The sequence below is a fragment of the Phyllobates terribilis genome, unplaced genomic scaffold (genome assembly GCF_046119375.1).
Source record: "Phyllobates terribilis strain yellow unplaced genomic scaffold, ASM4611937v1 Scaffold_2__4_contigs__length_985480577, whole genome shotgun sequence".
In the NCBI taxonomy this organism is placed as follows: domain Eukaryota; kingdom Metazoa; phylum Chordata; class Amphibia; order Anura; family Dendrobatidae; genus Phyllobates; species Phyllobates terribilis.
This window is the reverse complement of record NW_027362762.1, coordinates 865,250,106-865,262,727: the sequence shown is the minus strand read 5'-3', so window position 1 is coordinate 865,262,727 and position 12,622 is coordinate 865,250,106. Positions and strand designations below refer to the sequence as shown.

Sequence of the window (12,622 nt, the reverse complement as noted above, 5' to 3'; positions counted from 1 at the left end):
CCACATAGTGGTACTTACCAAGGCTTTATATTTGAGTCCATCGGCTTGGAAAATACGGGGAACGAAGTTCTATTTAGCACTGGGAAATCAGTAGTGTCACTGCCAAGAAGAGGATTAGTTACTAAGGGTTCAAGATGTATGTGCAACATTTAGGAAGAATAGTATATAAAAATATATATATGAAAACAAAAATATTCTAAGATCTTGAACAAGATATCTGCTATAAGACCAAACAGTTCAAATGGCTGATAATAAAGGAAGCACTTTGAATTTGAGTGATATAATTTAGGGCAGAGCCAATCTTACTTCCCTAACCTGTTGTGTCGCTTATGATGCACACAATTGATGTATCTAAGAATAGATGTAGCAATTATTAAGTTATTTTAGTTGCTTAAGGTTGTGATCAATACTGTTACCCAGATGGATGACCCAGTTAATAAGAAAATCCAGCAATTCCAAAAGAATGAATTAAAAAATCATATTTATGCCAAAATCTTTAAAAACATGATGAAAAAACAAAGGCTGGGGTGAATAAAATCACACGGATGACGCTTTTCGATGATGGTTAAAAACGCATCATCCATGCGATTTTATTCATTCCCTCCTTCATTTTTTCATCATAAATTTAAAGAATATGGAATGAATATGATTTTTTTTAATTCCTTCCTTTGGAATTGCTGTGTCTTCTTGTTTCTCAGTACTATCTGGGATCTCATTATCTGTGCATTCCTTTTCTGAATTTCTGGATCCACGAGCCACACTTAACACTGGGGGGAGGGGGTGATAAGTGTTTTTTTCTAATAAGAAAATGGCATAATATAAATTAAATAGAAAATTTTTGGAAGGTATCATGTGTTGGGGGATAAGAGCTAGATATGTATAGTACATGATGCACCTTGTTAATATTTATCATGTTACTTTCCTAAAGGTAACCTAACACCTTGGAAATGCTGTGCTATCTATAGGCAGTATGTTATAAAGCAGAAGGAGATCAGATTGATATAAAATTGCGGGGTGAAAAATTCAATATAACTTGTATATTATCCATTACATCCCTGCTCTTTATTTGCTTAGGAGTCCAGTAGGCAGTCCTAGCAATGATTGACAGCATTCCCCCATATTAGTGAGCATAAACTAATAGCTGTCAATCAATTATTAAGATCCACCCACTGGACTCCTAAGCCAAGAAAGAGCAGATATTTAATCAAATAAATTACAATTTAAAATGAATATTTCCCCACAAAGGTGTGTATCAATCTGTAACGTGCTACCCCATTTGAACAGCCAGAGAGATACAGATCTGTTCTACCAGCTATAACTACTCACTTGTAGTTATAGCTGGTAATTTACTTCCAAAGCTGGTCGTACATTTCTCAGTGACTTTGAGTTTGAACTTGTCCCTTGATATGTCCATCTGTCATGACCAATTTAGTCCCTGACTACTCTCCTGGATTATCTTCTGAACATCATACTTAAAGAAAGAGCAATTCTCTTGTCCATCGCATGGTACTGAACGCTCTATTACAGATCTATTACAGATCGTACAAGGTACATCATTAGCCACTGTTCACCTGCAAAAATAGGCTATTAAACGATGGCCGGTCAGTAAGTATAAATTAACCCTTAGGTTAGCTATGCACATTAGATTAGACTAGCTATTGAGCCCGTTCTACGCCCGGGTGGCAAGCATTTTTATTGGTATATGGTCTCCCATGCTGGTATGTGCTGCCCCCCTCCTGGTATTTGTGCACCTCAATCCTGTTCCTCCATCCTGTTATGTGCTGCCCTCATCCATATCCTGGTATGCATGGCACCCCTTACCCCTAATCCTGGTATGCATGGCACCCCTCACCCCCAATCCTGGTATGCATGGCACCCCTCATCCCCAATCCTGGTATGCATGACACCCCTCATCCCCAATCTTGGTATGCATGGCACCCCTCATCCCCAATCCTGGTATGCATAGCACTCCTCATCCCCAATCCTGGTATGCATGGCACCCCTCATCCCTAATCCTGGTATGCATGGCACCTCTCATCCCCAATCCTGGTATGCATGGCCCCCCTCACCCCCAATCCTGGAATGCATGGCCCCCCTCACCCACAATCCTGGAATGCATGGCACCCCTCATCCCCAATCCTGGTATGCATGGCACCCCTCATCCCCAATCCTGGTATGCATGGCACCCCTCATCCTCAATCGTGGTATGCATGGCACCCCTCATCCCTAATCCTGGTATGCATGGCCCCCCTCATCCCCAATCCTGGTATGCATGGCACCCCTCATCCCCAATCCTGGTATGCATGGCACCCCTCATCCCTAATCCTGGTATGCATGGCACCTCTCATCCCCAATCCTGGTATGCATGGCCCCCCCTCAACCCCAATCCTGGAATGCATGGCACCCCTCATCCCCAATCCTGGCATGCATGGCACCCCTCATCCCCCAATCCTGGTATGCATGGCACCCCTCACCCCCAATCCTGGTATGCATGGCACCCCACACACCCAATCCTGGATGCATAGCACTTCTCACCCACAATCCTGGAATGCATGGCACCCATCATCCTCAATCCTGACATGCATGGCACCCCTCGTCCCCCAATCCTGGTATGCATGGCACCCCTCACCCCCAATCCTGGAGTGCATGGCACCCCTCATCCTCAATCCTGGCATGCATGGCACCCCTCATCCCCAATCCTGGTATGCATGGCACCTCTCATCCCCAATCCTGGTATGCATGGCACCCCTCACACCCAATCCTGTATGCATGGCACTCCTCACCCCCAATCCTGGAATGCATGGCACCCTTCATCCTCAATCCTGGCATGCATTGCACCCCTCATCCCTAATCCTGGTATGCATGGCACCTCTCATCTCCAATACTGGTATGCTTGGCACCCCTCATCCCCAATCCTGGTATGCATGGCCCCCCTCATCCTCAATCCTGGACTGCATGGCACCCCTCATCCCCAATCCTGGCATGCATTGCACCCCTCATCCCCCAATCCTGGTATGCATGGCACCCCTCACCCCCAATCCTGGTATGCATGGCACCCCTCACACCCAATCCTGTATGCATGGCACTCCTCACCCCCAATCCTGGAATGCATGGCACCCCTCATCCCCAATCCTGGCATGAACGGCACCCCTCATCCCACAATCCTAGTATGCATGGCACCCCTCACCCCCAATCCTGGTATGCACGGCACCCCTCACACCCAATCCTGTATGCATGGCACTCCTCACCCCCAATCCTGGAATGCATGGCACCCCTCATCCTCAATCCTGGCATGCATGGCACCCCTCATCCCCCAATCCTGGTATGCATGGCACCCCTCACCCTCAATCCTGGTATGCATGGCACCCCTCACCCCCAATCCTGGTATGCATGGCACCCCTCACCCCCAATCCTGGAATGCATGGCACCCCTCATCCCCAATCATGGCATGCATGGCGCCCCTCATCCTCGTATGCATGGCTCCCTCATACCTAATCTTGGCATGTATGGTACCCCATCCTTCATCCCTATCCTGGTATGCATGGCACCCCATCTCTCATCCTGATGTACATGGTACCCCTCATCCCTATCCTGGTATACATGGCCCCTCATCCGAATCCTGGTATGCATGGCCCCCCCAGATCCCTATCCTGGTATGCATGGTACCCCTCATCCCAAATCCTGGTATGCATGGCACCCCTCATCCCAGATCCTGGTATGCATGGCACCCCTCATGCCCAATCCTGGTATGCATGGCACCCCTCATCCCCAATCCTGGTATGCATGGCCCCCTCATCCCAAATTTGATATACATGGCACCCCTTATCCCAATCCTGGTATGCATGGCTTCCTTATCCCAAATCCTGGTATGCATGGTACCCCTCATCCCCAATCCTGGTATGCATGGCACTCCTCATCCCTATCCTTGTATGTATGGTACCCCTCATCCTGGTATGCATGGCACTCCATCCCTCATCCAGGTATGCATGGTACCCCGCATCCCTATCCTGGTATGTATGGTACCCCTCATCCTGGTATGCATGGCACCCCATCCCTCATCCTGGTATGCATGGTACCCCGCATCCCTATCTTGGTATATGGTACCCTTTATCCTGGTGTACATAGCACCCCTCATCCCTATTCTGGTATGTATGGCCTCCTCATCCCTCAATCCTGGTATGCATGGTACCCTGCATTCCTATCCTGGTATGCATGGTACCCTTCATCCTGGTATGCCTGGCACCCCATCCCTCATCCTGGTATGCATGGCACCCCATCCCTCATCCTAGTATGCATGGTACCCCACATCCCTATTCTGGTACGTATAGCACCCCTCATCCTCCAATCCTGGTATGTATGGCCTCCTCATCCCCCAATCCTGATATGCATAGCATCCAACCCCTCATCCTGGTATGCATGTTTCCCTCATCCCCAATCCTGGTATGTATGGCCCCCTCATCTCTATCCTGTTATGCATGGCACTCCTCATCCCCAATCCTGGTATGCATGTCTCCCTCATCCCCAATCCTGGTATGTATGGCCCCCTCATCTCTATCCTGTTATGCATGGCACTCCTCATCCCCCAATCCTGGTATGCATGGCACTCCTCATCCCCCAATCCTGGCATGCATGGCACCACATATTCCTATTCTGGTATGCATGGTACCCCTCATCCCTATTCTGGAATGCATGATACCCCTCATCCTGGTATGCATGGCACCCCATCCATCATCCTGGTATGCATGGTACCCCGCATTCCTATCCTTGCATGCATGGTACTCCTCATCCCCAGTGCTGGTATGCATGGCACCCCTCACCCCCAATCCTGGTATGCATGGCACCCCTCATCCCCCAATCCTGTTAGCATGGTACTCCTCATCCCCAGTGCTGGTATGCATGGCATCCCTCACCCCCTAATCCTGGTATGCATGGCACACCTCATCCCCCAATCCTGCTATGCATGGTACCCCTCATCCCCCAATCCTGGTATGCATGGTACCCCTCATCCCCCAATCCTGCTATGCATGGTACCCCTCATCCCCCATTCCTGCTATGCATGGTACCCCTCATCACCCAATCCTGGTATGCATGGTACCCTCACCCCTCAATCCTGGTATGCATGGTCCCCTCATCCTCCAATCCTGCTATGCATGGTACCCCTCATCCTCCAATCCTGGTATGCATGGCACCCCTCATCCCCAATCCTGGTATGCATGGCCCCCTCATCCCAAATTTGATATACATGGCACCCCTTATCCCAATCTTGGTAGGCATGGCTTCCTTATCCCCAATCCTGGTATGCATGGTACCCCTCATCCACAATCCTGGTATGCATGGCACTCCTCATCCCTATCCTTGTATGTATGGTACCCCTCATCCTGGTATGCATGGCACCCCATCACTCATCCTGGTATGCATGGTACCCTGCATCCCTATCCTGGTATGTATGGTACCCCTCATCCTGGTATGCATGGCACCCCATCCCTCATCCTGGTATGCATGGTACCCCGCATCCCTATCCTGGTATGTATGGTACCCTTTATCCTGGTGTACATGGCACCCCTCATCCCTATTCTGGTATGTATGGCCTCCTCATCCCTCAATCCTGGTATGCATGGTACCCCGCATTCCTATCCTGGTATGCATGGTACCCCTCATCCTGGTATGCATGGCGCCCCATCCATCATTCTGGTATGCATGGTACCCTGCATTCCTATCCTGGTATGCATGGTACTCCTCAACCACAGTGCTGGTATGCATGGCACCCCTCACCCCCCAATCCTGGTATGCATGGCACCCCTCATCACCCAATCCTGGTATGCATGGTACCCCTCATCCCCCAATCCTGCTATGCATGGTACCCCTCATCCCCCAATCCTGCTATGCATGGTACCCCTCATCACCCAATCCTGGTATGCATGGTACCCTCACCCCTCAATCCTGGTATGCATGGTCCCCTTATCCTCCAATCCTGCTATGCATGGTACCCCTCATCCCCCAATCCTGCTATGCATGGTACCCCTCATCCCCCAATCCTGTTATGCATGGTCCCCTCACCCCCCAATCCTGGTATGCATGGTCCCCTCACCCCTCAATCCTGGTATGCATGGTCCCCTCATCCCGGTATGTATGGTACCCCTCATCCCCCAATCCTGGTATGTGTGGCCCCCTCGTCCCCCAATCCTCGTATGTATGGTACCCCTCATCCCCCAATCCTGGTATATGTGGCCCCCTCATCCCCCAATCCTGGTATGTGTAGCCCCTCATCCCCCAATCCTGGTATGTGTGGCCCTCTCATCCCCAAATCCTGGTACTGTATGTGTGGCCCCTCATCCCCCAATCCTGGTATGTGTGGCCCCCTCATCCCTTTCACGCTGCACACATACAAAAAAAAACCACTTATACTCATCTTTCTTCCCTGTGCTCCAGCGCTGCGGTGTCCTGTTCTGCCAGAGGCTGGGGGAGGAGTGTTGCGCCGGAGTACGCACGTGCCCATACCGTGCTGTCCGGCGCCATTTTGCTGAAGACACATAGCAAATGTGTCTTCAGTAAAATGGCGCCGGATAGCGCTAAGCGCATGCGCCGACTCCGACGCCTTCACTCCTGCCCCGGTCTCCGGCGAGAAGAGAGGCGCCGCGGCAACGTTCCTCCTGGTCAGGTAAGTATGTAAGTATGGCACCGGAGATCGCGGTATGTGTTCGGTGACTACGCATACCGCGATCTCCGGCGCTATACACTCCTCTTACCTGTAACGGCTCCATGCGTTCTTCTGTCTGGAGCCAGACTGCGCATGGAGAGGCTTCAGACAGAGGGACGCTTGCAGCGTTATATTATAGATAGCTCTTTCCACCCTTCCATTCACATGCACACTCTGCTTGGCCTTGAGTGAATGTGTTCTCAGTAGGAAGAGTGGAGTAAGACATTGACAGATGTAGAATTGAGAGTCCTCTCTGATAAATTAGGCTACTTTCAGAGAGCAACTGGAAAATTTTGGGCAAGGCCTGACTGGGTTTGTGTGCTGCTCTTTTGAACCTATCCTTAGATAGGCTAGTAATAGAGAAATCTCAAGTTTTAACTGTTTTACATCTTTGGGTATAACACAAACTGATTTTTTGTCTGTGTGTTGTCCATGTGACAACACACAGACCCAATGTTAACCTATCTGCTCGTTCACATGGGCAATTTTTCACATGGACCTCGTAGCATCATGCAGTTTATGGACCAAACTAATGTATGTAAATAGCAGGACGCTCCTGTACCCATCCTTGTCCAAATTTTCCAACTGCCGCCTGAGCGTAGCCTAAAGTGTATCCTCACTATTATTCCCATATTATTCTGTAGAGCAGGGATGTCAAACTCAAACACACAGAGGGCCAAAATGAATAACTTTGACAAAGTCACGGGCCAACCAGTATACAGTATAATGGGCCCTACACAGTCCTCCATACAGAATAATGGGCCCCACATAGTCCTCCATACAGAATAATGGCCCCACATAGGGATGATGGTTCTGGTGTCGCGGGCCGAATATAACCACCCTGCAGGCCAATGTTTGACATGTATGCTGTAGACCAGGGATGTTAAATTTAAACACACAGAGGGCCAAAATGAAAAACTTGGACAAAGTTACGGGCCAACCAGTAAACAGTATAATGGCCCCACATAGTCCTCCATACAGGATAATGGCCCCACATAGTCCTCCATACAGAATAATGGCCCCACATAGTCCTCCATACAGAATAATGGGCCCCACATAGTCCTCCATACAGGATAATGGCCCCACATAGTCCTCCATACAGAATAATGGCCCCACATAGGGGTGGTTGTTCTGGTGTTGTGGGCCAAATATAATCACCCCGCGGGCCAGATTTTGACACGTATGCTGTAGACGGAGACAAGTACGTCACTGAAGAACAGGAGCAGCATTGTGACAGTATCTATATTACTAGAAGTTTACCTTTTCTTCAGCCCATTGTCTAGAGGTTTATGAGTCCTGGGAGGAGTCCCTGGTGGAATCCTGTCCTTGGCCAGAAGTGGCGCACCTTCGTTTTTACTCATCTTTCTGTAATAAACAGTAAAAAAACACATAAGTTAAATGACACATAATATCTATACAACTAAATGACCATACAGTTACATTGTATGAAATATATTTTTTATTATTATTCATTAATATTATTTTTACTACTTAAAGATGGCTTTATTTGAGAATATAAAATTAAAATCTGAGTTTAGAACTGTAGATTATTACATTAAAATGAAATATGTTTTTATAGACTATACTATATACTATATCAAATTAGATTGTACAATTAATGCCTATGTTTTGCATATTACAGGGGAATTGGTACATTTGGTCATTTGTGACCAATCAGCACTTGCGATGAGATTTAATTTTCATTGGGAAAAGTAGTAGTTTATCCTAGTGGGATTTTAGGCTATTTGATGCCTCTCGCTTCCCTAACACTGTTAATTCCTCTAACCTTTGATGCTATAACTTGTCAAATCTCATTAATAGGATAAATATAGATTCTATCAATTTAGTTAATATATTGATTTGATGCATGTCAGAACTGTATGTAAAAAGCTGATACAGAGGCAGAATGTAACTACACTGAACAGGTAAAAGCATCAGACATTTCAGTACACGCTGTACACAATTGATGTTGATGTTGTGACAGTTCTGAAAAAAAAAAGCAGTGACTAATTCATTCTAGACATTACTGAGCGTGATGTAACCTGTGTCACAACATGACATATACCAAGAACCAGAGACAAAGCATATTAAGCAGCATATTATACTGCTCAGATAGTGATATCTACTAGCATTATTTTAGAAATAATGGGTTTTAAATTAAACACAGAAAACTCAACGTAGATTACAGATAGATAGATAGAACATATGTGTTAGTATTTAAATATTTATGTGTGTTAATAATATTTGTATATATATATACAGTTATATGAAAAAGTTTGGGCACCCCTATTAATCTTAAGCTAAATGTTTTATAAAAATTGGTGTTTTTGCAACAGCTATTTCAGTTTGATATATGTAATAACTGTTAGACACAGTAATGTTTCTGCCTTGAAATGAGGTTTATTGTACTAACAGAAAATGTGCAATCTGCATTCCAACAAAATTTGACAGGTGCATAAGTATGGGCACCCTTATCATTTTCTTGTTTTAAATACTCCTACCTACTTTTTACTGACTTACTAAAGCACTTTTTTTGGTTTTGTAACCTCATTGAGCTTTGAACTTCATAGCCAGGTGTATGCAATCATGAGAAAAGCTACTTAAAGTGGCCACTTGCAAGTTGTTCTCCTGTTTGAATCTCCTTTGAAGAGTGGCATCATGGGCTCCTCAAAACAACTGTCAAATGATCTGAAAACAAAGATTATTCAACATAGTTGTTCAGGGGAAGGATACAAAAAGCTGTCTCAGAGATTTAATCTGTCAGTTTCCACTGTGAGGAACATAGTAAGGAAATGGAAGAACACAGGGACAGTTCTTGTTAAGGCCAGAAGTGGCAGGCCAAGAAAAACATCAGAAAGGCAGAGAAGAAGAATGGTGAGATCAGTCAAGGACAATCCTCAGACCACCTCCAGAGAGCTGCAGCATCAACTTGCTGCAGATGGTGTCACTGCATCGGTCAACTATACAACGCACTTTGCACAAGGAGAAGCTGTATGGGAGAGTGATGCGAAAGAAGCCGTTTCTGCAAGCACGCCATAAACAGAGTCGGCTGAGGTATGCAAAAGCACATTTGGAGAAGCCAATTTCTTTTTGGAAGAAGGTCCTGTGGACTGATGAAACCAAGATTGAGTTGTTTGGTCATGCAAAAAGGCGTTATGCATGGCGGCAAAAAAACACAGCATTCCAAGAAAAACACTTGCTACCCACAGTAAAATTTGGTGGAGGTTCCATCATGCTTTGGGGCTGTGTGGCCAATGCCGGCACCGGGAATCTTGTTAAAGTTGAGGGACGCATGGATTCCACTCAGCATCAGCAGATTCTTGACAATAATGTTCAAGAATCAGTGAAAAAGTTGAAGTTACGCAGGGGATGGATCTTTCAGCAAGACAATGATCCAAACACCGCTCCAAATCTACTCAGGCATTCATGCAGAGGAACAATTACAATGTTCTGGAATGGCCATCCCAGTCCCCAGACCTGAATATCATTGAACATCTGTGGGATCATTTGAAGAGGGCTGTCCATGCTCGGCGACCATCAAACTTAACGGAACTGGAATTGTTTTGTAAAGAGGAATGGTCAAAAATACCTTCATCCAGGATCCAGGAAATCATTAAAAGCTACAGGAAGAGACTAGATGCTGTTATTTTTGCAAAAGGAGGATCTACTAAATATTAATGTCACTTTTCTGGTGAGGTGCCCATACTTATGCACCTGTCAAATTTTGTTTGAATGCAGATTGCACATTTTCTGTTAGTACAATAAACCTCATTTCAAGGCAGAAACATTACTGTGTCTAACAGTTATTACATATATCAAACTGAAATAGCTGTTGCTAAAACACCAATTTTTATAAAACATTAAGCTTAAGATTAATAGGGGTGCCCAAACTTTTTCATATAACTGTATATATATATATATATATATATATATATATATATATATATATATTACTTTCTGAAGTCAGAACCTGATCTGAACTATACAGAGATGAGTGGTGCTACCTAGACACTACTTATATCTGCCTACAGGATCAGCCTATTTATTTCATTGGTAATAATTTCGTCCTTATGTGTCAACCAATCATAAAGTATTACCTCTCATTTAAAAAAAAAAAAAAAAGATGTTCTTCAGCAGCAGCAGTGTGAATTATACCGTTCTGGGTTGCAGCCACTAAAGAATATCTGAAATACTGATGACCTCTACTGACTTTTTATGTCAATTAAAGGAGTCTGTCAGCCCAAAATGACAGCATAAACTAAGCATATAACCTTGTACAGAATAGTCCCTATAAAAAAATGGCACCTTTCAAGTTCTAATCGCTGCCTCTGCTCTGCAGAAACTGAAGTTTAATCCCATAGCTTATTTAGGATGCTCAGTGCACCCTTGGTGTGGCCAAGAGGCTCAGTGCACTGGCTATGTACATTCTGACTTTCTCACTGGTGACTGGCAGTGCCAACTTGCCTAAAGTGAGCAATGTCTTCAAAAAAAGCTCAGGCCAGTGCTGTCAATCACCAGTAAGGGAGGCGGGGTATGCAAAACCATTGTGAGCATCTTGGGCACTCCAAGTACTCTAATTGAATATTTGATTAAACTTCAGTTTCTGAATAACGGAGGCAAAGATTAAAACACTAAAGGTACTATTTTTATAGAGACTATATCTCCTGCAGGTTTATGTGCTTAGTATATACTGTAAGTTTGGGCTGCCAGTTTCCCTTTAATTAATAGTAGGCAGGATTCTCCTACATACTCTATAAAAAGAAGTTCTGTAGCTTCTGTGTTGTACAGTATATGGAATCAGGCTTGGATCAGGGCATAATGATCGTTGTCACACATATTGGGGTGGAAGGGACCCTGTCGGTGACACTGCTAATTTCAGCTCGATGTGTGTCCTCGAAAAGGAAACGTCCCCTTGAGTATTTGCCCACTGATTTGAATCTTCCTGGCCAAATTAAATAAACCACTTTTTGGAAAATATACATATGCATATAGCTGTAGTGTGAGCCCTGTGGCAAGACGACTCACTTGGCCGCTTCCGGAAGTAGACTCAGGAACTCGGGTTTACTCTGCAGGCTTTATTGTATGGCGTAAAGCCTTGCAGCTCCAGCAAAATAAACATGGCCTTACTGGCAAAACAACAAACAAAAGATAAACGATAGAACAGTCCATATGTGTGTGTGTGGTTCTCCCACACCGGTTATAGCCCAGACTTTAGCTCCTTCCTGGGCTATGGCTGTCCAGTCTGGAGACCTTGCCTCTCCTAACACAACAACAGAAAAAAAATGGTGACTGAGCATTTAAACCTTGCTCAGCCTCACCCTGAGGTGGAGGTATGGGGAATAACTTCCCTCCCATCTCTACGTCATTCCCATAAAACCACACCCTTTAAGTGAGTTAACCCCTCAGCATATAACAGGCTGGCAGAAAGTTTATTGGTTTCAGTTCACACAGGCTAGCAACCTGTGTGACACATACCTCCCCTCATAAATCATACCAGTGGCTCTGTCACAGCCCCTAGAGTCAATTCTACCCATTGGCTCTAGGCACCCCAGTCCGACTATGGAAAATTCTACCACCACTGCAAATGCAAAAAATAGTGATGTAACTTCAGAGTTTTGTAACCTGCATAAATAATCTGAGCATGCAAACTTGTGACTAAGGCTGTGTGCCCACGATGCGTTTTTTAAGCGCTTCCGCAGCGGCAAAACGCTGCAGAAACGTTTAAAAACGCATGGTAGAAGGCCTGCCATGTTCCCCAATGATAATCCGCATGTGCTGTGCACATGCTGCAGAAATTTCCGCTGCAGATTATCATTGCGGAAAAAAACACAGCACTACCAATTATTTTGCGGAAGTGCTGCGTTTTCGCCGCCATTGACTTGCATTGGAACGCATGGAATCCGCATCACTGGATCTGTAGATGCG

At 45.7% G+C, this 12,622-nt stretch overlaps 1 protein-coding gene across 1 annotated transcript in view; it reads right to left on the bottom strand.

The window, feature by feature from the left end:
- Nucleotides 1-12,622, bottom strand: part of TRPV3 (transient receptor potential cation channel subfamily V member 3) — a 46,747-nt gene that overhangs the window by 23,893 nt on the left and 10,232 nt on the right. Inside the window, exons 2-3 of the mRNA XM_073668033.1 lie at nt 7,958-8,062; nt 19-99 (exon numbers count right to left, since the gene is read on the bottom strand). Coding sequence (XP_073524134.1) covers nt 19-99; nt 7,958-8,058 — 182 coding nt within the window. The 5' untranslated portion in view covers nt 8,059-8,062. The remainder of the gene's footprint in view (nt 1-18; nt 100-7,957; nt 8,063-12,622) is intronic.